This window comes from Chelonoidis abingdonii, chromosome 2 (assembly GCF_003597395.2).
Source record: "Chelonoidis abingdonii isolate Lonesome George chromosome 2, CheloAbing_2.0, whole genome shotgun sequence".
In the NCBI taxonomy this organism is placed as follows: domain Eukaryota; kingdom Metazoa; phylum Chordata; order Testudines; family Testudinidae; genus Chelonoidis; species Chelonoidis abingdonii.
The window spans coordinates 136,337,774-136,362,677 of record NC_133770.1 but is presented as its reverse complement, the minus strand read 5'-3'; the positions used below and the strand labels follow the sequence as shown (position 1 = coordinate 136,362,677).

At 41.7% G+C, this 24,904-nt stretch overlaps 1 protein-coding gene across 5 annotated transcripts in view; it reads left to right on the top strand.

Moving 5' to 3' along the window:
• The window catches only part of CTNND2 (catenin delta 2), a 1,230,307-nt gene that overhangs the window by 759,573 nt on the left and 445,830 nt on the right, over positions 1-24,904 (top strand). For 4 of the 5 annotated variants that reach the window (XM_075062683.1, XM_075062681.1, XM_075062680.1 and 1 more), the window contains one exon: positions 4,098-4,292. The exons of the other annotated variant lie outside the window; for it this stretch is intronic. In XM_075062683.1, coding sequence (XP_074918784.1) covers positions 4,098-4,292 — 195 coding nt within the window. The remainder of the gene's footprint in view (positions 1-4,097; positions 4,293-24,904) is intronic. 5 annotated transcript variants of the gene reach the window in all.

Genomic DNA, 24,904 nt, shown 5'->3' with positions numbered 1-24,904 from the left:
CCAGAAATATGTTTTAATAAATGCCACTGTCCTATGAGGATCAGGGGACCACTACTGAGCTGGGGTCCATGGGATTTGCTTCTAGATCCCTGAGCTCTGTACAATTTAGAGGCTCTGCAGAACCTGAAACCCATCCCCCTAGATTGGAACAGGCAATAGAAATTTAGTGAGACTGAAATAACAGTTTTGGTGGCCTTTTTCTGAAGGAAGTGTTTTGGTCCTAAAAGTCTCCAGAAATACAATATCAAAATCTGGGAGCTGATTCTCTGAGATGCTGAGCCACCTGTGGCTCTCATTAACTCTCAGCTTCTCTGAAAACGACACATAGAGACTTTTTAATGGGTGGAATACAAGCTTCAGAAATCAGTGTCTGTTTTTCCCTATTCTGATTGCTTTTGGCTAGCTGATTATTTTATTATTTTTGACAAATTTAAATTAAAATGTGCAGTAAAATCATGTTGCTCCTACACTTAGAATTTGTTTGACAAATTAAACCTAGGTCAGAATTATAAAAAATAAAACAAAACTTGAAAATAGGAACTGGATAATGAAAATTCTAATAGGCCAACAAGTATAGAAATATTAGCAAATTTCTCTCTCTCTTTCTTTCTCTAAAACAGTCCTTTTTGCAAGGCTAAAGTGCTGAAATGAATGTTCTGCCTTTTTGTCTCACAATAAAGCTTTAGTGTTTTGGCAAAAGACCATGAGTCACTCAGTGCTGCTAGTTTCCATTATTTCCTGTTCAAATATTGGCACTTGGATTATTTAGATTATTATTGGCTTATTTAGAGTGAAAATGGCAAAATCACACATCATCTCATAGGAATGAATCATGTTCCATGTTGTACTGCACATGTTAAAGGCTCATATCAGTTGAAAGTATACATTTCTTGATTTATACAAGTACACATATTGAAAAGTGCTGTGCTTGATACTTATTTATGCCAGCCAAATTGTGCACTGATAATTATCAAATTATGCAAAATGATGTACACTGTACATAACATTATTCTGTGGTTTCATTAAAGAGCTCATCAACAGAAAAGCTGCAAATCTATCAGGAAGGATAATAAAATGTAACTGTTTGTATTTATTTGAGTTCTCACCATCTATGAAGAGAAATGAAAGTAACTGATGTGAAAGTATAAATTCTAATAAAGTGATAAACCTGATCTCTAAAATATAATATCTGTTATGTTGTGTTGAGGTTTCTATTTTTTAAAATGTTTATTAGATATTTTACTGACTTTTTGTCTTATCTGAGAATCTTTAGCAGGTAACCCCAAAATTATGGGGGAAAGAATCACTGTTCACTACTTAGAACCCAATTCTGAAAACACTAGCGCAAGTACTTCAGGGGGATCCCAGCTCTGTCACTTAACTGCTGTGTGACCTAGGCTGAGTCACTTCAGCTCTCTGAGTCTGTTTCCACTCCCATCCCTTGTCTGTCATGTCTATTTAGATCAGTGCTTCTCAAACTGGGGTCGCCACTTGTGTCGGGAAAGCCCCTGGTGGGCTGGGCCAGTGTGTTTACCTGCCCTGTCCGCAGGTCCGGCCGATCGTGGCTCCCACTGGCTGTGGTTCGTCCCTCGGTCTGCACCACTTCCAGCAGCTCCCATTGGCCTGGAGCAGTGAACCACAGCCAGTGGGAGCCACGATCGGCTGGACTTGCGGACGGGGCAGGTAAACAAACCATCCCAGCCCACCAGGGGCTTTCCCTACACAAGCACCGACTCCAGTTTGATTTAGATTGTTAATTCTTTTGGGGCGGAGGCTGTCACTTGCTATTTGTTTGTAGAGTGCCTCACACAAGGGAGCTCCAAACTCAGATGGCCCTGTAGGTCAGGAGTTGGCAACCTTTGTCATGCAGCCCATCAGGGTAATCCGCTGGCAGACTGCGAGACATTTGTTTACGATGACCATCTGCAAGCAAGCCCCCTCCACATCTCCCAGTGGCTGCGGTTCACTGTTCCCGGCCAATGGGAGCTGCAGGAAGCGGCAGCCAGCACGTTCCTGCGGCCCACGCCGCTTCCTGCAGCTCCCATTGACCGGGAACGGCGAACCGTGGCCACTGGGAGATACAGGGGAACCGTGCCTGCAGATGGTCAATGTAAACAAAATGTCTCGTGGCCCACCAGCAGGTTACCTTGATGGACTGCATGACAAAGGTTGCCAACCTCTGCTTTAGACAATACTATAATGAAAATAATAATAAAAAGGGATTATGTGGTTTTTAAAATTAAACAAGTATATAAGGGATTGTAGAATCAGGACTTGAGGTCCTTAAGAGAAAATCTTTAGTGTTATGTGAAAGAGGAGTTGAATCATGCCTTCTGCCACAAAATTAGTACCATAACCATTTTAAAATGTATTTAAAAGATTAAGTTATGCTGCCACTCAAGTTAGTGGAAAAGTTCCCAGTGATTTCAGTGGGAGCAGGACTGAGGACTGAATCCATCATATCACTCTCAACAGCAGCACTCATTTGTAAATTAACTAAAGAAAGGACACCATTTATAATTCTTCAATAGTTAATTTATTTCATTTAGATATCACATTCTTTCTGACCAAAAAACTTATAGGGAGAAAGTTTGATAAATGGTTTCTAAAATGTTGCCCTCAGTTTTTCACATATTTTTTTTTCACACACAAATGGAATTGAATGGAAAGCAAAACTGTTCATACAAAAACTTGGAAGTCACCAAGAACATATTAGTATTTTTAAAGGAGGGTGAGCCTTTCTGGAGGTGTTAATCTCCTCTGAGAATCAGGTTCAAAGAATTTGGGTTGAAGACTTTTGAAAACTTGGCCCACAATGCATTGCTGTTTTCTCCATCTGTGGTAATCATGACCACTTCCTGATATCTACAGTAGCTGCAAATAAAGTCATCTTTGGAATTCTTGTTAAGATGTCCAGAACAGCAGAGGGTAACATGAGTTCTTGTCAATGGCTGTGGTGATGAAAAATCACATACTGGCTTGATTGATCGATCATCTACCGATCAATTATTGATCATCTTTCTTTCTTTCTTTTCTTTTCTTTTCTTTAAAAAATCTGTTCTGTATTGTCTCTAAACCTTCAGCAGCTTCCCAACTCTAGAGAATGTGCTTTCATCTCAGAACTGTCTGGTATTTATTTTTGTGCCTTGCATTATAATATTTAATAAAATGAAAATATTGTTTACCTTTTGTGTGTTTTACTTTTGTATGTCTTCCCCCAATCTTATCCTTGGAAATAGATCACAAAGCAGACAAACATAAACAAGATATTTATGTTAAAAAGTGAAACAAATGTTTAGGCTAATTGCCAAATCTGGAAGTTTACAAGTCTCTCTGTTAATAACCTGATAGTAAAATATTACTTTTTATTATTAGAATAAGAAAAATAGGGATAAACTCTTCTGTCTTGTAAAATGCAGATTCATCTTTTTAAAAAGATATTTTATTTCTAACTACATCTTTAAAATATTTTATTTCTTGAAGATATGTTTAATTTATTCATCCCCAGAGGATTTAGGCTGTGAAAAGCCTTAGCAATCTGGTTTCTAAAGAGTCTAGGACAAAAGTGCTGATGAGGCATATCTGCTCTGTCATACTTCAGATGAAACAGTGAGAAGGTCTGCTTTGATGATGTGAACAACACATTTATTCATCAGCTTTAACTTATTTCAGTTGTAGGTTTACCATGTGGACACAGCACGTGGGGCTAGTTCTGGCTTTCCTCCTCATATTTCTAATTTGGCAGTTGAGCCCTTCAATAGGGTTCCCCTGGATAAGGCAACTTGCCACGGTTGTTAGTCTCTGGATGAGAAAATTATTTTTATTGGCCCTGCACAGTATTTACTTATCTCTGAAACATCTTCTGCCTTTTGAGGAAATCAGGTTTTGAAGCAAAAGCAGACAGTTGGGTGATGCCAATAAGATGATTGACTTGCATCACTGGTGCCATTTCACGTTATTTTCCTTTGCATTTTAAAAATTCTTTGTTTTGTTTTTGTTGAAAACAAGAGTTGTCTTCAAATATGCTTTTCATCAATTTGGATCCTGCTTCATGGAGGATTTTCGCTCTTAAATTTCCTGTATAAATCTGTTTGCAGCTGGGTCTCGGGCATCTTACAGCAGCCAGCACAGCCACCTTGGCTCCGAATTAAGGGCGCTGCAGTCTCCAGAGCACCATATAGATCCCATTTACGAAGATAGAGTGTATCAGAAGCCCCCTATGAGGAGTCTCAGCCAGAGTCAGGGGGACCCTCTGCAACCAGCACATACAGGCACTTATCGCACTAGCACAGGTAGGTGGAAATATTTTATAAAGTTGTCTTTTATGGATAAAGTGTTTTACTTCAGTACTAAATCTCTAAACTTTATTAGTAATGCTAGAAAAGTTTATACTGTATTTGTAACTTGTAAAAATGTCTGATACAAATTGCAGAAGGCAGTGTTACAGATAAAAAAGGCAACCTCCTCTACTTCCTCCCCTCCCCTCAAAAAAATCTCAGGCAGAAAAATCTTAGCATTGGGACTATATGTTTTGTGGTTTTAGTATTTTTGCTGCTTGTGGTGGGAGGGAGAAAATGTTTTCATCAAGCTTTTCAATGCCTTTTTTAAAGAAATCTGTTTTCTTATCTAATTGTTTTCTCCTGCTAAAATTTTGTGTGAGTCTTAAAAAGGGCTGCAAGCCATCTTTCTCGTGAACATAATGGGACATTTACATTTTTGGAGCTGAAGCAAACTAGGACCAAATGCGTTCTCTGTCTCTCTTTCTCATATTATATATATGCAACATACTCATACACTGTAGACATACAGAAAGGAATCATAAAGCTTCAGGATACCAGACAAACAGAGCTGTCAATATCACTGATTTAGCTGTAATGTAATAATGAATGATCATCCATGATACACATTAGTGTACAAGTCCTATTTGCAGAGTGTCCTCTCAGCTATGTAAAATAGCTCTATATTTGGGAATCCACAAATATATATCAAATCAGTAGGGATACTTAATGACTAAGGAGTCAGAACACAGCAGAGTTAGAGCCAAAATAGTCTAAAACATGTAGAAATATTAATAACTTATATTAAGAATTGCAGTATTGAGCAAATTTCTGACATGTTTTTCTTTGTTGTATCAATCAGACACTGGAGATTTATGTCTCTTCCCAAATCAGAAGCTTCCATTTAGAATTGACAGAAGAATTGAAGCAAAATTAAAAATATCTGCAAAACTGACTCTTTTTTTTTAGAACAAGATGTCAGGCTTTCTTTTATTATGTTAGGACCCAGTCCTGCATTTCTTGCTTATCCCATTGCGTGCATGGAAGTTTGGGGTACGCAATGAGTATAGGATAAAGCCCTTAGAAGGGATTCAGAGACATGTAAAACCCTTTGTTGCTTAATTTAAATTCTTGTAGTGTCTAGTTATTACTGGAGAATGCCACTTAATACTGTTAAATGCCAATGAAAGAAGCTAGCATTCATGTACATTATAACTTTTGTGTGGAATCATACTTATATCCAGACATAACAACTGTGGTATTAAAGGAATAATTAGGTTGCAAAGTGTAGCACAGGAGCCCTGCCTCAGTTGCTGAGCAGGAGGGGGAATGATCAGTGAATGAGACGGCTGTTGAATATTCATTTTTATTCTCATCATTCAGCATGTGGCCTCACACTTCATACACTGCACACTTTCCAAACCGTGCCTTAAATAATATAATTTTTTAATTATGTATTGGTTTTTTAATAGCATTCGGACTATCTGATAGCCCCATAGCCATTAATGAATTTATCTTCACAATACCTCTGTGAATATTATCCCAATTTTACAACTGGAAAACTGAGGCCTAGAGACTGATTACTTAATTTTCAGAAGTGTTGGCTCATGGAAGTTCAATGGAGCAGTGACTGCTCAATGTCTGTGAAAATCTGGCCATAATCTGACCCAGGCTCACACAAGTCTGTGGCAGAGGAAGAAATAGAACCCAAATCCAGGACCTGGAAACCCCTTAGGCCAGTGTGGGCAACCTGTGGCCTGCGGACCACACGCGGCCTGTCAGGGTAATCCATTGCCAGTTTACATTGACTGTCCACAGGCATGGCCTCCCGCAGCTCCCAGTGGCCACAGTTTGCTGTTGCCAGCTAATAGGAGCCGCGTGAAGCAGCGCAGGCCACAGAGACATGCTGGCCGCCACTTCCCGCAGCTCCCATTGGCCAGGAATGGTGAACCACGGCCCCTGGGAGCTTTGGGTGTCTGTGTCTGTGGGCGATCAATTGTAAACACAATGTCTTGCGGTACGTCAGTGGATTACCCTGATGGGCCATGTACCGAAGGTTGCCAACCCCTGCTCCACACTCAGACCCTCCACACTTGGATCCTGCCTTGCTGAGCCTGTCTGCTCACACCTGGTGAACCTGGCATGGAGAGGCAGGGCCCTGGGGTGTTTCTAGGGCAGGTCCGGTCCTTGTGCTATGTCAGGGTTGGGTGCAGCCTCACTGCTGAATCCATGTTGTGAGGGAGAGGGGACTGTAGAGTGATCTCCCACCTCTGTGCAGCCAGTGGCTCAGTGCCATGCTGGAGCCTCCACATTTATTTGATGAATAACATTTATGGAATTCTGCAGAATTTTAAAATATTGTGCACAGAATTTTTATATTTTTTTGGCACAGAATACCCTCAGAAGTAACTATACAAAGAGAAAAATTATGGAGTTAGGAGCTCTTGCCTCGTTCCATGCATGCATGCATTTTGTGTGTTGCTTCAAGGAAGACTGGAGTCTTTCACAGCCCTGCTTTCTTCCAAATGTATATATACGCACACGCACACACATGCATACGCACATACCGCACTTAGGTACCTGTTGATTGTTAGATTATTTAATGATCTAGTGTACATGGTTAAATAACTTGTTTTTGATATTTAATACATAGCAAAATTAAAACAGTCACAGGAAGGTACATCTGCAATTGAGGGATTGTGCGGTGCCAAAGTTCAAATTTATTTAACCTACAGTTGAGGCAGTAGTGCCCAAACAAACAAACAAACAAACACTCCTGCAGCTCATTTGTGGAGTATCTTGGACTAGTATTTACAAAACTGTTAGCTTACTCAGGTTAGTTGACAGTCAAGGAACTTGAGTTAAAACAGAAGCAAAAACTCAAGTCTTGACATCCCTGTTGTCCACAGCACAGGATCTACACACTGTTGTCTTTTACAGTGGGTTGTCAAAGCCAGGCCTCCTCTGGTTTGTTGCACATTAGTTGTTTATGCAGGTCCATCAAGCTGTATGTGAGCTTGCTGACTGATATTTTTTGCTTTGCACTTCTATCCCATTTCTTGCTTTTTTTTCTTCAAAAGGGAACACATGGCTCACAGTGGGTGGTATAGACACATAATTTTGATAAAATAAGTAAAAATGTTAGTCTTTGTAAAAATAGAGTAAAATATTAGAATTTTTTAGAAATAATCACAATTCAAAGTTCAGTGTTTCAAGATCAGAGTCGTATTTTTATTGTTTAGAAAACTACAAACTTTCCAAAGAAAATTAGACCTTTTCTTTTATGCAAATACTGAGTCTGATTTTTCTCTCCCTTTCCGCTCGTTTTATACCATTGTGACTCCACTGACTTCATAGGAATTGCTCTTGATTTACAGTGGGTGTGATGGAAGAAATAGCCCCACTGAATAAAACACTTCATTGTAATCTCTATGGCATCATATACAGTTAACATCTTTTTTGTTTTACTTCTCCATTTAGATATAAAACCAGTAATGAACTTGAAATATTTTTTTCTCATAGAATAGGGTAGTTTGTATCAGCAATGAAATTTAAGTTAAAATGACAAAACAAAAATAAAAAAGGTTATTTTAAATTTGCTTTAAAACAGTGGTTCTCAAAGCCGGTCTGCCACTTGTTCAGGGAAAGCCCCTGGTGAGCCGAGATGGTTTGTTTACCTGCCGCGTCCACAGGTTTGGTCAGTCGCAGCTTCCACTGGCCACGGTTCGCCACTCCAGGCCAATGGGGGTGGTGGGAAGTGGCGGCCAGCATGTCCCTCGGCCCACGCAACTTCCCGCAGCCCCCATTGGCCTGGAGCAGCAAACCGCGGCCAATGGGAGATGTGATCAGCTGAACCTGCAGATGTGGCAGGTAAACAAACCGGTCCGGCCCGCCAGGGGCTTTCCCTGAACAAGCGGCGCACTGGCTTTGAGAAGCACTGTTTTAAAAGACATATTTTACATGCATTAGAATGTCTTTTTCAGCAATGTCTATGCTTTGAGTTTATCAGCACTTGATCAAACTGCTGTCTGCTGTGTCATTTTTAGTGTGAAGACTAACAGCTTCAGACCACCAGAGCTTATTCATATTTAAATTTGCTGATAAAGATGTAATGAAACCTATGCAAAATTCTACTTCTGAAATGTGACTCTGTAAAAATGACATTGTTGAATTCCAATTTTATTGTTTTTCAGTGGTTTCCATATCAAATATGCTCAGTTTACAACTAAAAAGATTATTTTCTCCCAGCTCCGAGCTATGCAAACTCAGCTTGGTTTTGGAGAGTCAGGCTAAGGATTCCTTCTTTCTCATGCATCATCAGTTGTATAAAGATTCTGCAGGCCAATTTATATCCTCAGGTACATCAGTGCAGCACCAGTGTCTTCACTGAGGTGGTACAAGTACATCTAATCAACATGCAATTGGAACTTATAAAACAATTCTATTTGTGATGTGTGAGCCAGATAAGAATACAACTCACTCGTATCTGTATGGACTTTGAGGTGCTAACAAGTCAAATATTTTAAAGAGTGGGATGTGGAAATGTTTTTTTCACTTCAGCAATTGGATGTGACTGTGAATTATCCACAGGGAGCACCTCCTTTGAGTAAAAAGGTGCATTTTTTACATAGTCACTCTTCAGAACAGTACTTGTACATTACTGAGAAACTCACTGTTAAATGTTATTTCCTTATAATAAACATCATCAGCTGAATAGAGAATCTCAGCTTCCAAATATATTCTTCCAAACTTCTTTTGCTGGTGTTCCAAATGATCATTTAATGCAAAACAGAGAAGAAATTATTTTTTGTTAAACTACAGTTTGGGGAAAGTTAATTTCAAAAAAAAATCTTTCTCTGTTTTGTATGATTTCTGTGTTCTTCACTGGTCAAAGAGCAGCCATACAGTCATAAAGTGCAATAGAGATGTTCAAAATATCAAGCATTGCTTTTTGCTGTTTTGGATTGTATCATTCTGTTTTTGCTTTGGCATGCATTAATGTGTTCTGCAATGGCATACTGTGATGCAACAGCTGCAGTTTAATTGAAGACCACAGTGGTAAATCACACGCCATGGAGTTACAGATATAGGACCTAACATTTTCAGGGAAATAGAAAAAAGGAGTTTACCCATACCTCCACATCTCTGTTAGTCCACTAATGTTGTGATACTAGAACTGTTCTGCTGACTAAGACATCCAGGTTTATGACATTAGAAAAGGAGGGAAATTCAAAAGAAACAAGTAAGGAATTAAATATCTTTCATACTAAATAAAGTAAATTTGAGATAGTATAGTGAACTGAATTGTGAATAATGAAATCACTCCAAATTGGTAGAAATTCATATTCTCCGTTTAACTGGCAGCTCCTTTTTTATTTCATTATTTTATTTAGGTTTTCTTTTTGTATAGCTTTAAATCCCTATTGCTTATTTTTACAAAATTACATATTTATCCTGGAAATAACATTTGATTCTGATCTCAAAATGATTTTGACAAATGTAACCCCAAGTATTTGGATGGAGGAATCTTGATTAACATCTGAGTAATTGAGCTCAAAATCAGGCCTCATGTGCCAAATTCTGCCCTTAGATACATGAGTTTAACACCTACTGATGGCAATTGAAGTGGTATATGCAGGTTAGTCTTAAAAATCATTTGTCAAAAGTAATATTAAGATTCTTAAGAGCATTGACTCCTCTTTCCGCTATATGGAAGGGAGAGAATGTTACTTGCACAAATCACTGTTCAGGGGCCTATAAAGAGCAAATCCATCCTCCAGTACCAATCCTGAGTAGCCCCTCCACGTGCAGATTACTTCTCATCCAATTCCACTGAAAGGGGATCTCCACAGAGAAAGGATGTGGATTTACCCCTAAGTGTATAAGGTTAGGAAGGAAGGGGAAGCAGAGAGAGGCTTCATTTCACTATTGAAAGATACCCTTTGGTGTGAGCATTGTGTGGTTGTGGCTGCAGGTATTTGGGGTTGAGGAATGAACAAGCAGGGAATGGAGCCAAGATACAGAGACTCTATGCAGAATCTTTGTAAACCCTTTGTAGCTCGTTAGCAGTACCTGTTTTAGTGGGGAGGGCTTTGTGTCCTAAAACATGAAAGTGTCCTAACATTCATGGAAAAATCCCAAACACCTTAGGGCATCCCAGATTTCACATATATCCCCTATATATTTATATCTCCTACTTTCATGCTCTGTCCCCCAAAAGACGAGTCTTCAGGAAGTTTATGGTATCTCCAAAATTTCGATTTAAATGATTCCTTTCATGGTTCTTTTGTTTTGTTTGTTTTTGTTTTCTATAGGAGGACATGATATAGGCCATACTTGAATGTATTTCAGTGTATCTTGATATTTTGTTACAAATTGAGGTGTAAAAAGTTTGATTATAAAAATCACAATACCCTGGAAACTCAGTGAAATTCCTCATAAATCACAGCTGCCATAGTTTGTGGAGACAGTGCCTACACTGTGACCGAGAATGTCTGTGTATCTATTATCTATTTACTGAACCTGTTTACTCACAGACACTTGGTTTGATCCTGCTTTTATTAGACTTCTGTCATGGAGGACCAAGTCCACTCTCTTTTATTTACTTGAGCACTGTTCAAAAGTGCAAAAATATAAAGATGTTCCTCAGGATATAAAAAGTGATTTGAATGCTAGTATTTGAATGCCTTTCACATATCTCTGTACTATTAAAGAAAACAAAATACTGTGCTCAACTAAGCTATCCAACAGTGACATTAAGAGAATTCACATTCTTGTTCATTATTGCAGTAATATTATTTTTAAAACAACTTCATTGAGAAATTACCAGGCCATTCCATTTTTGAACAAAGAGTCATCTTAATTATCTTAAAATTATTATTGAGAACTTCTGGAAATATCTTTCTTCTTTAGGATACCATATTTCAGTGATCTGCATGTAGAACTCCCATTGAGATCAGTAGGATTTTCATACACACAATGTATATGTCATCTTCTATGAAGAGTTTGTCCGTGTTGTCCTCCCTGGCATCCTTCCCAGCAGCCAGTGATCCATGTGTGCCCACAGCTCCCATTGATATATCAGTGTTGTACATACCACATGATCAGGTCCTGGAGTGCAAATATTATAATTAACTTAACTAGTACAATAGTTCGCTATTACCAAAAAAAACAAAAACAACAACAACAAAAACCCCTTTCATTTATAATGATCAACTGTATGCTATTAAAATATAATTCTAAAGTAACACTATCTAATAATATATGGATTGTATTGTAACAAAATAGCAATATTTATTTATTTATTTATTAAGAGCATAGTGCTTGGCAGTGTACAAAGCCAATGGGGAAGAGTTCACAGTTTAAAGGAAAAGGAATAATTCCTACACATAGTGTCTTCAGTGATCAGAAGGTGGCTTTAGTGCAGAGCAGTGCAGGATTGTTGCTGTGTTCTGTTTTCTTGGGATATTTTGGTTAATAAATACGACAGTGTTTTTTGCTGATTAATGTTGGACAGACGGAGGAACTGTATTTGTAATGGAGGGATTTGAAAAGAGTGAGGGTCAAGTTGGTGTCACATTGCCCCAGCATATTTGCTTTGGTATAGGAAAGCATAACTTTTTACAATGATTATAGTTATTATGTTTGTGACATACGATTTGCATGATTTTGTTAACTTAAAGGACCACATTTAAAATGTTTCTACTGGTGTCATAAACAGATAGTTAAAGGTTAATGCCTCTTTTACCTGTAAAAAGTTAAGAAGTTCACCAAGACTACCCAGGGGAGAAAAGTAGTGCTTGGGGGTGGTGGCAGCGATACTAGATCTAAGCTGGTAATTAAGCTTAGAAGTGTCCATGCAGGTCCCCACGTCTGTACCCTAAAGTTCAGAGTGGGGAAGGAACCTTGACATGGTGAGCAGCGGTGAGGGATTTTTTAGGAACCAAAAGCCAGCTTTTTTTTCCCTCCTTTGAGATGCTGGGGAAGCAGTGAAGGAGAGATACCCTAAGGCAAACAGATAAAGGTTTTTCTAACAAGGCTTTGTTAGAAACGATTCCAGCTGGGCTTAGCTGGAGGGTAATTAACAGTTTGCAAAAGACAAGTTACAAACCAGTTTTTCTGGTCTCTTCTCATTCTGAGAAGTCCAGTTAAAAGCTGTGGGTTTGTTTTTTGTTTTTGTTTTTTACCTCGCAAACTAAGATAGCTCAGGCAGAGCAGGGAAACATGTCAAGCAAAGGAAAAAAAAACCCATACAACAGGACCTGGAATTAGCCAAACTCCAGCCTGAGGAGAGCCAAAAGGAACATGACAGACAGATGGGCAGAGATGAGGCTTCCCACCAGAGAGAAGAGAAAGCCAAAGAGGCTGCCCACAAAAGAGCTATGGAGGAGAAACAAAAAGACATGGAGGAGAGGGAAAGAGAGAGAAAGCATGAACTGGAATTAGCAAGGGCTAAGCAGGATGTACCAGCCAACCCTAACAACCCTTCTCCAGGTACTGTTTCCCATCCCAGAAAATTCCCCACCTACAAGGCAGGTGATGATACTGAGGCCTTCTTAGAAAATTTTGAAAGGGCCTGCCTTGGGTACAGCATCTCTACAGACCAGTACATGATAGAGCTGAGGCCACAGCTCAGTGGACCCTTAGCAGAGGTGACGGCTGAAATGCCTAAGGAATGCATGAACGATTATAAACTTTTTCAAACCAAGGCCAGAATCAGAATGGGGCTAACACCTGAGCATGCCCGTCAGCGGTTCCGAGCCCTAAGGTGGAAACCAGATATGTCATTTACCTGACACGCCGACCACATCGGAAAGAATTGGGATGCCTGGATATCAGGAGCAAGTGCTGACTCTGTGGAAGTTCTGTCCTTCCTTATGCAAATGGAGCAGTTCTTTGAGGGTGTTCCTGAGGAAATAGAAAGGTACATCCTAGATGAGAAGCCCAAAACTAACCGAGGCGGGGGAGATTGGAGCCAAATGGGTGGAAGTGGCAGAAAAGAAAAAAACTACTAGCAGTTGGAGTGAGTATCAGAGGGAGCAAACCGAAACCAAACTCTATCACCGGGGGCAACCCAAGGCCCCATCTACAACCCAAGGAAAGCCCCAGACGCCTTATTGTCCCACCTCACCAGTCTCCAGCAACCCACCTCGGCCCAGTGACCAGTCAGCTGGGCAATGTTTTAAATGTAATGAACTGGGACATATAAAGGCCCACTGCCCCAAGAACCCCAACTGATTACAGTTCATTATACCATAATCACCCCAAAGATCCCCAGGCCCAGATGCCTCTCAAATACCCTCAAAGCGAAGGGAAACCTTGAGAGTGGTGGAAAGAAGGTTATCGTGTGGAGAGACACTGGGGCACAAATGTCAGCTATCCACCAATCCTTAGTGGATCCCCAATTCATCAACCCAGAGACCCAAGTGACAATTCACTCATTCATGTCAAACTTGCCTACAGCTGAGTTGCCTGTCCAGTACAAGGGCTGGTCAGGAATGTGGACTTTTGCAGTCTATGAAAATTATCCCATCCTCATGCTACTGAGGGAAGACTTCGCCAACCATGTGATGCTGGCCAAGAGGGTGGGAATGGTCACACGCAGCCAGGCCAAACAAGCTTCCACATAAATCCCTGTTCCTGAGCCATCCACCAGGGCTCCGTCTGTGTTACCAGAGACCCAGACAGAGGTGGTGGAACCGGATCTTCTACCCATGAATGCTATAACAGTAGTGAATTCAGTCCCAGAACTGGAACTGGCGAAGCAACCAGCACCAGAACCGTTACCAGCACTGACTCCAGTGCTTGCAAACCCTTCTACAACTCCAACGCCACAGGGCACCAGCGGGCCTGAACTGGCAGAAGGAGCAGACAACCCTACCCTAGAGGCTCAGCTGGAGCCTAAAATATCACATAGTGCACCAGCTGAGAGCAGTTCACAATCAACGAGAACAACCCAATCATATACATCGCTTCCAGAAGGACCAAGCCCAAGTCCACAGTCTAAAGAGGAACTGGTGTCTCCAGCATCAAGGGAACAGTTCCAGGCTGAGCAGGAAGCAGATGACAGCCTTCAGAAAGCTTGGGTGGCAGCATGGAGCATCCAACTGCCTCTCAGCTCTTCTAACCGATCCCGGTTTGTTGTAGAACAAGGACTTTTATACAAGGAGACTCTTTCTGGTGGACACCAGGAAGACTAGCGTCCTCAAAGACAGTTGGTAGTTCCAACTAAGTACTGGGTAAAGCTCTTGAGCTTATCCCATGATCATCTCCGTGGCCATTCTGGGGTGAACAGAACCAAGGACCAGTTGGGGAAGTCTTTCCACTGGAAGGGAATGGGCAAGGATGTTGTTAATTATGTCAAGTCTTGTGAGGTGTGCCAACGAGTGGGAAAGCCCCAAGACCAGGTCAAAGCCCCTCTCCAGCCACTCCCCATAATTGAGGTCCTATTTCAACAAGTAGCTGTGGATATTCTGGGTCCTTTCCCAAAGAAGACCCCCAGAGGAAAGTAGTACATATTGACTTTCATGGATTTTGCTACCCGATGGCCGGAAGCAATAGCTGTAAGCAATACCAGGGCTAAAAGTGTGTGCCAGGCCTTAGCAGATATTTTTGCCAGGGTAGGTTGGCCCTCCGACATCCTTACAGATTCGGGAACTAACTTACTGGCAGGGACAATGAAAAACCTGTGGGAAGCTCATGGGGTGAATCACTTGGTTGCCACCCCTTACCACCATCAAACCAATGGCCTGGTGGAGAGGTTTAATGGAACTTTGGGGGCCATGATACGTAAATTCGTAAATGAACACTCCAATGATTGGGACCTAGTGTTGCAGCAGTTGCTTTTTGCCTACAGGGCTGTACCATATCCCAGTTTAGGGTTTTTTCACCATTCGAACTTGTGTATGGCCACGAGGTTAAGGGGCCATTACAGTTGGTGAAGCAGCAATGGGAGGGTTTACGCCTTCTCCAGGAACTAACATTCTAGACTTTGTAAGCAACCTACAAAGCACCCTCCGACACTCTTTAGCCCTTGCTAAAGAAAACCTAAAGGATGCTCAGGAAGAGCAAAAGGCCTGGTATGATAAACATACCAGAGAGCGTTCTTCAAAGTAGGGGACCAGGTTATGGTCTTGAAGGCGCTACAGGCCCATAAGATGGAAGCGTCATGGAAGGGCCATTCACGGTCCAAGAGCGCCTGGGAGCTGTTAACTATCTCATAGCATTCCCCACCTCAACCTAAAGCCTAAAGTGTACCATGTTAATTCTCTAAAGCCCTTTTATTCCAGAGAATTAAAGGTTTGTCAGTTTACAGCCCAGGGAGGAGATGATGCTGAGTGGCCTGAAGGTGTCTACTACGAAGGAAAAAGTGACGGTGGCGTGGAAGAGGTGAACCTCTCCACAACCCTTGGAAACATCTGCAGCGACAGCAGATCAAGGAGCTGTGCACTAGCTTCGCGCCAATGTTCTCAGCCACCCCAGGACGGACTGAACGGCATACCACTCCATTGACACAGGTAATGCTCACCCAATTAGAACCCACCCTACCAGGTGTCTCCTCATGCCAAGCTGCTATAGAACGGAGATCCAAAACATGCTACAGATGGGTATAATCCGCCCCTCTAACAGTGCATGGGCATCTCCAGTGGTTCTAGTTCCCAAACCAGATGGGGAAATACACTTTTGCGTGGACTACCGTAAGCTAAATGCTGTAACTCGTCCCGACAACTATCCAATGCCACGCACCGATGAGCTATTGGAGAAATTGGGACGTGCCCAGTTCATCTCTACATTAGACTTAACCAAGGGGTACTGGCAAGTACCGCTAGATGAACCTGCCAAGGAAAGGTCAGCCTTCATCACCCATGCAGGGGTGTATGAATTTAATGTGCTTCCTTTCGGGCTGCGAAATGCACCCGCCACCTTCCAAAGACTTGTAGATGGTCTCCTAGCAGGATTGGGAGAATCTGCAGTTGCCTACCTCGATGATGTGGCCATTTTTTCTGATTCATGGGCAGAACACCTGGAGCACCTGGAAAAAGTCTTTGAGCGCATCAGGCAGGCAGGACTAACTGTTAAGGCTAAAAAGTGTCAAATAGGCCAAAACAGAGTGACTTACCTTGGACACCAGGTGGGTCAAGGAACGATAAATCCCCTACAGGCCAAGGTGGATGCTATCCAAAAGTGGCCTGTCCCAAAGTCAAAGAAACAGGTCCAATCCTTCTTAGGCTTGGCCGGATATTACAGGCGATTTGTACCACACTACAGCCAAATCGCTGCCCCACTAACAGACCTGACCAGAAAGACACAGCCAAATGCAGTTAAGTGGACTGATGAGTGTCAGAAGGCCTTTAACCAGCTTAAGGCGACACTCATGTCTGACCCTGTGCTAAGGGCCCCAGACTTTGACAAACCATTCCTAGTAACCACAGATGCATCTGAGCGTGTGTGTAGGAGCAGTTTTAATGCAGGAAGGACCAGATCAAGAATTCCATCCTGTCGTGTTTCTCAGCAAGAAACTGTCTGAGAGGGAAAGCCACTGGTCAATCAGTGAAAAAGAATGCTACGCCATTGTGTATGCCCTGGAAAAGCTACGCCCATACGTTTGGGACGCGTTTCCAGCTACAAACCGACCATGCTGCGCTAAAAGTGGCTTCATACTGCCAAGGGAAACAACAAAAAACTTCTTCGATGGAGTTTAGCTCTCCAAGATTTTGATTTTGAAATTCAACACATTTCAGGAGCTTCTAACAAAGTACTGATGCACTCTCCCGTGAAAGTTTCCCAGAGTTAACTGGTTAAAATTGTCCTTGAAATGTGAAAAATCTTGTAGTTTTACATAATTAGTAGTAGTATATGTAAAGGTGCATGTGTTTTATTAATCTGTTTATTCTAAAGTTCTAGGAAGAAATCACCGCCAGTGTGGTTCCACACTGTCTGAGATTTGGGGGGACGTATCATAAACAGATAGTTAAGGGTTAATGCTTCTTTTACCTGTAAAGGGTTAAGAAGTTCACCTAGCCTAGCTACACACCTGACCAGAGGAACCAATGGGGGGAACAAGATGTTTCAAAAGGAAGGAGGGAAGTTTTTTTGTTTAGAGTTTCAGTTTCAGCCGGAGTGAAAAGATCAAGGAACCAGCCTCTTATCAGAGTAGTAAGTTTTAGAAAGGGATAAATAGGTTTATGTTTATTTTCTTTGTAACTTGTCTTGGTACCATTAGGGAATTATCAAATTTGGGTATTCTTGTGTGTATTAAAGTTTTTGTCCAGGGGAAACATCTCTCTGTGTTTTGAATCTGTTGTCTGTGAGAGTAGCTGGTATGCTAATCTCTGCCAGAGGGTTTTCTTTTACCTTTCTTTTCTTTAATTAAAAGCCTTCTTTTTAAATACCTGATTGATTTTTTCCTTGTTTTAAGATCCAAGGGGTTTGGATCTAGGTTCACCAGGAAATTGATGAAGTCTCTCAAGACTACCCTGGGGAGAAAAGTAGTGCTTGGGGGTGGTGGCAGCGATACCAGATCTAAGCTGGTAATTAAGCTTAGAAGTGTCCATGCAGGTCCCCACATCTGTACCCTAAAGTTCAGAGTGGGGAAGGAACCTTGACAACTGGTCTGACAGTTTGAGGTATTTCCTATATAAGGTGAGAGTCACCCTATGCAAAGGACTAGCTCAAGGCAAATGCACCATTTAAGTCCTGTCATAATGACTAAAGTGGTACATAGAGCTTGTGTTGCACCATTGCTTGACGCTCAGTTTCTACCTGTAATGGAACTGTTTAAATCTTTCAACTTCTTTGTGTAATGAGCTTTGCATTTAATTTCTTTTTCTCTCTGTTTAAATACTTGCATAACTTAGGAATTAGTGAACTAAAGAACATTTTCTATAAAATTGGAGGATGAGAGCAGTACAGTGGGAACTGAGCAAAGGTCTTGAAAGAGGGCTTTTTACCAGCTAGTCAGAATCACCAGCGGCTTATCCCATTTGGACACAGAGAGTATAAAGCACCCAAGGTTTGGAGCTGAGAAGCACTGCTGAACCACAACATTCTGGAAACAGCTGATTCTAGGAATGCAAGATGCAGGCGTTTGAGAAGCTGAAGATCTGGAAGATTTAAGATACAGTCTGACTTTGAAGGGCATTAAGGAAACTCTTAAGTATTAACGAAATAGAAATTTACAAACTGTGTCCTGATTAGGCTTTAGGTAGCAAAGAAAGTTGATCATTTCCTGAGTCTGGAATCCCATAAGTGCACTTGATAGGAGGAGTTTGATATCTGCAGCATTACCAGATGCATCCCTAGAAAAACTACCTTGATCTCTTCTGAAGTTCAGAATTTTTACTTACTTTTTCCTTTTATACAAATTCAACTTTAAGGTACACCATTGCTTGTGAATATTTGCTTTTATTCACAAAGTGTGTATGTGCTACCAGAATTCCTAAGCCTAATAGAAATAGGCAACAAATTAGTGTAAATTACAAGTTGACATAAATTAGTAGCATACTCGAACCCATAATAAAAACAATTACTGTTAAAGAAATGTCAACTCTAAAATGGTGGCTAAGTAGGTTATTCCATTTGCTAAGACTCAAGATATATGGCTCCACCTCCACATTGTTCTGCTGGAATTGTTCAACTAAAGGAACATTTTTTAACCATCTTGAGCAAGGATAGCACAGCTCTAAAAGGGGTGGTTGAGACACTGTATAACAATTTGACAAGTCTACAGACTAAAATGAAACAGCTTGGGCAAAAGGAGCCTTGAATAGTGACTGGATCCAAACAGCTCTGTAAACAACAGGGTGACTGAGAAACCGAAAAGACAGTATTTTTCCTAACTGAGACGGAATATATGAGGAGCTTCAGTTTCTGAAGAAAACGTGGAGACCTGCTGGAATTGATGTCAGAAATATCTAAAAATGGTATGTCCTTTCTTCGAAAGTGGAGGTAAAAGAGCACATCACTGCAGAAAAAGCCTCAGTAGTTTAGTCTGCAAAGATTATTGCCACCTCCATTGGGAGCAGGATTTATTGGATGTAAAAGAAAATTCAAATTTTGCTTGTGAAAATTCCTTTTGACTCTAGAAATTAGTTTTGTGTGTGTGTGTGTATGAAACATTGCGGAATAATACTAATGGTAAGGAAATGACTGTAAGCGCATGGGACTGCACAAGTGGGAAACAGACAATACTTCAGTATCAGGGGATTTGAACCAATTTATGACCTTTATTTTGTAGCTGCCAATGATGTAGACCAATGATGAACTGACATGCATACCATATTCAGAGCTCTATTGAATGTGCCCAGTGGAACAACTATTGTAGTTGGAAAACAGCTACTCCTGGTCTAGGAGAGGGGATCGGAAAATTTGTAAAGCTGTAATAATCCAGGCTATATAGAACATAAACTGATGTTACTGTTCAGGGCAGAGGAACTGCCTCTAACCATATAAGAGAAGTGTTTGAGAACAGAAGAGACCCCACAGTAAGAATGTTATAGCACCTTTGCCAGTAATGTGCCAGACTGCTAGCAAACAAGTAGACATGGTAGCCCAGGTAGAGCCAATGGCAACTGATACATATATGCATCAACCGCAAAAAAATTGAGGGGGACGGGAACCCTATAAATTGGAAATCAGGATCAAATCAACTAATTCTGAGCTCAGCCTTGTAAAAATACTTGAGATTCACTACAAACAAGATGTAGGCTCCTTAGAAAAAAGGCTAAGCAAATTTATTACATTGTGTGGGATCCCCTATACCAGAGAGTAACTGAAATCTTAAATTAACTGGTTTTCATGATGATAAACCAGTTGGTCATTTAGAGTCTGTCATACATTTTAGCTTAAATAAGATGTTGCTTTTAAAAGCTCAGTGGAAGGCATCTAGACATCTAGGCTGTATTTCCCTAGTTTTTTTTTTTTTTTTTTTGGTATGAGAAGATCATGCGAGACAGTATCAAAAGCCTTACTAGTCAAGATATACCACATCTACTGCTTCCCCTGATCCCCAAGGCTTGTTACTCTATCAAAGAAAGCTAGAAGGTTGGTTTGACATGGCTTGTTCTTGACAAATCTATGTTGATTGTTATTCATCACCTTATTACCTTCTAGGTGTTTGCAAATTGATTAGTTAATTATTAGCTCCATCATCTTTCCGGGTACTGAAGTTAAGATGACATCTGTAATTCCCCTAGTTATCCGTATTTCCCTTTTTATAGATTGGTACTATATTTACCCTTTTCCAGTCCTCTGGAATCTATCCCATCTTCCATAACTTTTCAAAGATAATCACTAATAGCTCAGATATCTCCTCAGTCAGCTTCTTGAGTACTCTAAGATGTATTTAATCAGGCCTTGGTGATTTGAAGACATCTAATTTGTTCAAGTAATTTCTAACTCGTTCTTTCCCTATTTTAGCCACTGATCCTACCTCATTTCACTAGCGTTCACTACATTAGATGACCAATCACCATCACCAGCTTGTTTGATGAAAAACCAAACAAAAATGTCATTTATCACTTCTTTCATTTCTACATTTTCTGTTGTTTTTCCCTCCTCATTGGATGATGGGCCTACCCTGTCCTTGGTCTTCCTCTTGCTTCTAATGTATTTGTTTTCTTGTTACCTTTTATGTCTCTAAATACTTTAATCTCATTTTGTGCCTTGGCCTTTCTAATTTTGTCCCTACATACTTGTGTTATTTGTTTATATTCATCCTTTGTAATTTGACCTAGTTTCCACTTTTTGTAGGACTCGTTTTTTTTTTCAGTTCCAGATCATTGAAGATCTCCTAGTTAAGCCAGAGTTGTCTCTTACCATTCTTCCTATCTTTCCTACGTAGTGGGATAGTTTTCTCTTCTGGCGTTAATAATGCTTCTTTGTCAAACTGCCAACTGTCTTCAATTGCTTTTGCCCTTAGACTTGCTATTTATGAGAATACAGCAGTTAGCACTTGGGTAGGCAACCTATGGCACACATGCCAAAGGCAGCACACGAGCTGATTTTCAGTGTCACTCACACTGCCCAGGTTCTGGCCATCAGTCCGGGGGGGTCTGCATTTTAATTTAATTTTAAATGAAGCTTTAAACATTTTAAAAACCTTATTTACTTTACATACAGCAATAGTTTAGTTATATATTATAGACTTATAGAAAGAGACCTTCTAAAAACGTTAAATGTTTGGCACACAAAACTTAAATTAGAGTGAATAAATGAAGACTTGGCACTCCACTTCTGAAAGGTTGCCGACCCCTGAGTTAGCATATGCTTTTCAGTTACACACACATAGCATGCACACAGTCTGCCAGCTGATGTTTATAGTTACCAGTCTAGAGTCTGGATCAATCTAGTGTCCAGACAGATTGGTTGTAGAGGGGAGCTGGGCTCTGTTGGTTGCGATCTGATGCTCCTGGAGTTGTGGCAAGATGAACCCGAAGTCCCATTGTCAAGCATGCTTTTCTTATAGTCTTTTTTTTCTCTCTTGAAGTCTATGGATTTTTCTGTGTCAGTTTGTGACCAGTTACTCCTTAATTGGTGTTATCTTTTGATGTTAGCATTCCAAAACACCTCAGAGAGGGTCATCTTGTCCTGGTTTCGATTTAATCAATTGTCTTGTCTTTAGGGGTGCCAGCATCCACCTCAGGTTCTCAGCCTGCCCTTCCTTAATTATGGATGTGTGTTGATGGTTCTCTGGTGTCATTAAGTCTCTTCACTCCTTGTTCCTTGACCATCTAGCTATAACAATGGTCTTCACACCTTATCTTCCCTGATGCATGCATCCCTCATTCACACAGTCTTTTACAGAGACCTTCAAAGGTATACAGCAGTTTTTATGTTGAGCAAGAAAGGCATTGTAAATTAAACCTTACTAAATCTTATAATTAAAACAGTTCATGTTCTGGCCCGGGCCTTCAACATTCCTATAATCTACTTAACATAGACACAATACAAGATCCTGTCTCTTACTTACTAAACCTTAAAACAAAGAAATGTATATTTAACTAGCCTGCCTAATTTATAATACATATAGGAAACTATAGTAGACATTATAACTTATCCTAAAACAAAAGGGTGATGATGATCAGTCATAAGGATTGTTCTGGTCCATCCCTGCCTTAACATCAGTACAGACATTGGCAGTCTGTCAGATGCGTTTCTACCAATGTCATTCCTTACTGCTATTCAAAAAGGGTGGCTGGCAGGATGATCAACTCATACATTCATTCTGATATACAAATATAAAATCCTGCACCTACACCCATACTGTACATTCCAAGAATTTATTGGCTAATCTGTGCCCTGCTGTGTTATTTTCCCAACAGATGTCTGAGTAGTTGAAGTTCCCTATCACCACAAAGTCCTGTACTTTGGATGATTTTGTTAGTTGTTTAAAAAAAGACTTATCCACCTCTTCTTCCTGGTTAGGTGGTCTGTAGTAGACCCCTACCATAACAACCTCAGTCCAAGTGCATACAGTTTCTATATGAGGCAACACCTTCTTCCTTTTTTTCCCTCCCGGTCCTTCCTGAGCAAGCTGAACCCTTCTTTACAAATATTCCAGTCATGCGTATCATCAGTCTGTGACACCAGCTATGTCATAGTTGTGTTAATTAACTAGCATTTCAAGTTCTTCCTGCGTCTTCCTCATATTTCTCACATTAGTATACAAATATCTAAGATACTGATCTGATTTCCTCCAATGTTCTCTCTTGTCTCTCTCCCTTATCCCTACTATAACAGCTCATGCTCCCCCCAGATTCCAACCCATCTCCCGGGTCTCCATGTTTTTAACTTACCTGCAGGCTTTTGTCACCTGCCGCCATCGAACCTAGTTTAAAGCCTTCCTCACTAGGTTAGCCACTCTGTATCTAATTATGCTCTTCCCGTTCCCTGATAGGCTGACCCCATCCCAGCTTAGCAGTCCTTCTTCCCAGAACTGCATCCCATGGTCAAGGAAGCCGAAGTCCTCCTTGCAACATCATCCTCGCAGCCAAGCATTCACCTCCAGGATGCATCTGTCTCTGCCTGGGCCTCGTCCTTGACCAGAAGGATCGAAGAGAACACCACCTGTGCTCCCAATGTCTTCAGCCTTACTCCCAGAGCCCTGTAGTCATTTCTGATCTGCTGAGCGTCATACCTCACAGTATCATTAGTGTCCACATGGATGAGGATAATGGGGTAGTAGTCAGAGGGGTGGATGATCCTTGACACTATCTCTGTATTGTCTCAGATAGGAGCCCCTGGCATGTGGCACAGCTCCCAGGATGCCATGTCAGGCTGACAGATGGGCCCTCAGAAGAGAGTCGCCGACCACCACTACCCTAAGTTTCCTCCTGGGAGTGGTGGCTGTGATCCTCACAGCCGTAGGGGTACTTGGCTTCTCCTCGTCCTCCACCTTTGGAGGTGATTCGTCATTGCTTGTTGCCAGGGCAGCATAATAGTTCTTAATCACTATGGTGGGTGGGTTGGGAGTATGGGTTGAGCATTGTCTGCTTCCAGAATAATCACCAGCCAGTGTCCACCCTTTGTCAAGCAATATCCTCCTCCCCTGGTGGTGTGACTGCAGTCTTCTCTAGCTGGATAGCTTCCTAAGCCTTAGATGTCTCTTTGTGAATACTCTCAATGAATTCCTCATGAGCATGGATGCTCATCAGCCCAGTCACCACCTCCTGTAGCTCTCCCACCTGCTACCTGAAAGATTCCAGCAGCAGACACCTTTCACACTGGATGGTCCCCCCAACCTGGCTTTCTGTGAGTGGGAAATGCAGGATATAGTCTGCAAATCCGTACCAGGATCTGTGTAGAGCAGGGGCAGGCAAACTTTTTGGCCTAAGGCCACATCTGAGTGGGGAAATTGCATGCAGAGCCATGAATGTAGGGCTGGAGAAGGAGTTGGGATGCGGGAGAGAGTGCAGGGTGTGAGAGGGGGTGCGGTGTACAGGAAGGGGCTTAGGGGAGAGGGTTGGGGTGCAGGAGGGGTTCAGGTAGTGGTGTCTGGCCCGGCACCGCTTACCTGGAGCAGCTCTGGGCTGGCAGTAGTGTGCAGCGGGGCTGGCCTACCCTGGTCCTGCACAATGCTGATCCTGGAAGCGGCCAGCAACAAGTCCCTGCGATCCCTGGGGGAGGGAGGGAGAGGGCTCCGCATGCTGCCCTCACTGAGGGTACCTCCCCTGAAGCTCTCATTGGCTGTAGTTCCCCATTCCCGGCCAATGGGATGTGCGGGGGGAGGTGCCTGCAGGCGAGGACAGTGCACGAAGCCCTGTGCAGCCCCCCACCTTCCAGGGCCACAGGGACGTGGTGCCAGCCACTTCTGGGAGTGGCACGGGCCCCATGGTGCCACAGGGGCGGCAATCCCATGGGCCAGATCCAAAGCCCTGATGGTATAGAGGCATCCATGGTCTGGTTGTTTAGATCCAGGTGCAGGTAGAGAAGGCAGTCTTTCCTAACCATAGCAATTATATTACAACTCCCTCCTACAAACTCTCTCTCAAACCCCCTTGTTTGCTAGTGCCTCTTGGGGCTTGTCTACACTTACAGTTTTGCAGCGCTGGCCGTTACAGCTGTGGTCGTACAGCTGTATACGGCCAGCGCTGCAGTGTGTCCACACTGACAGCGACCAGCGCTGCAGT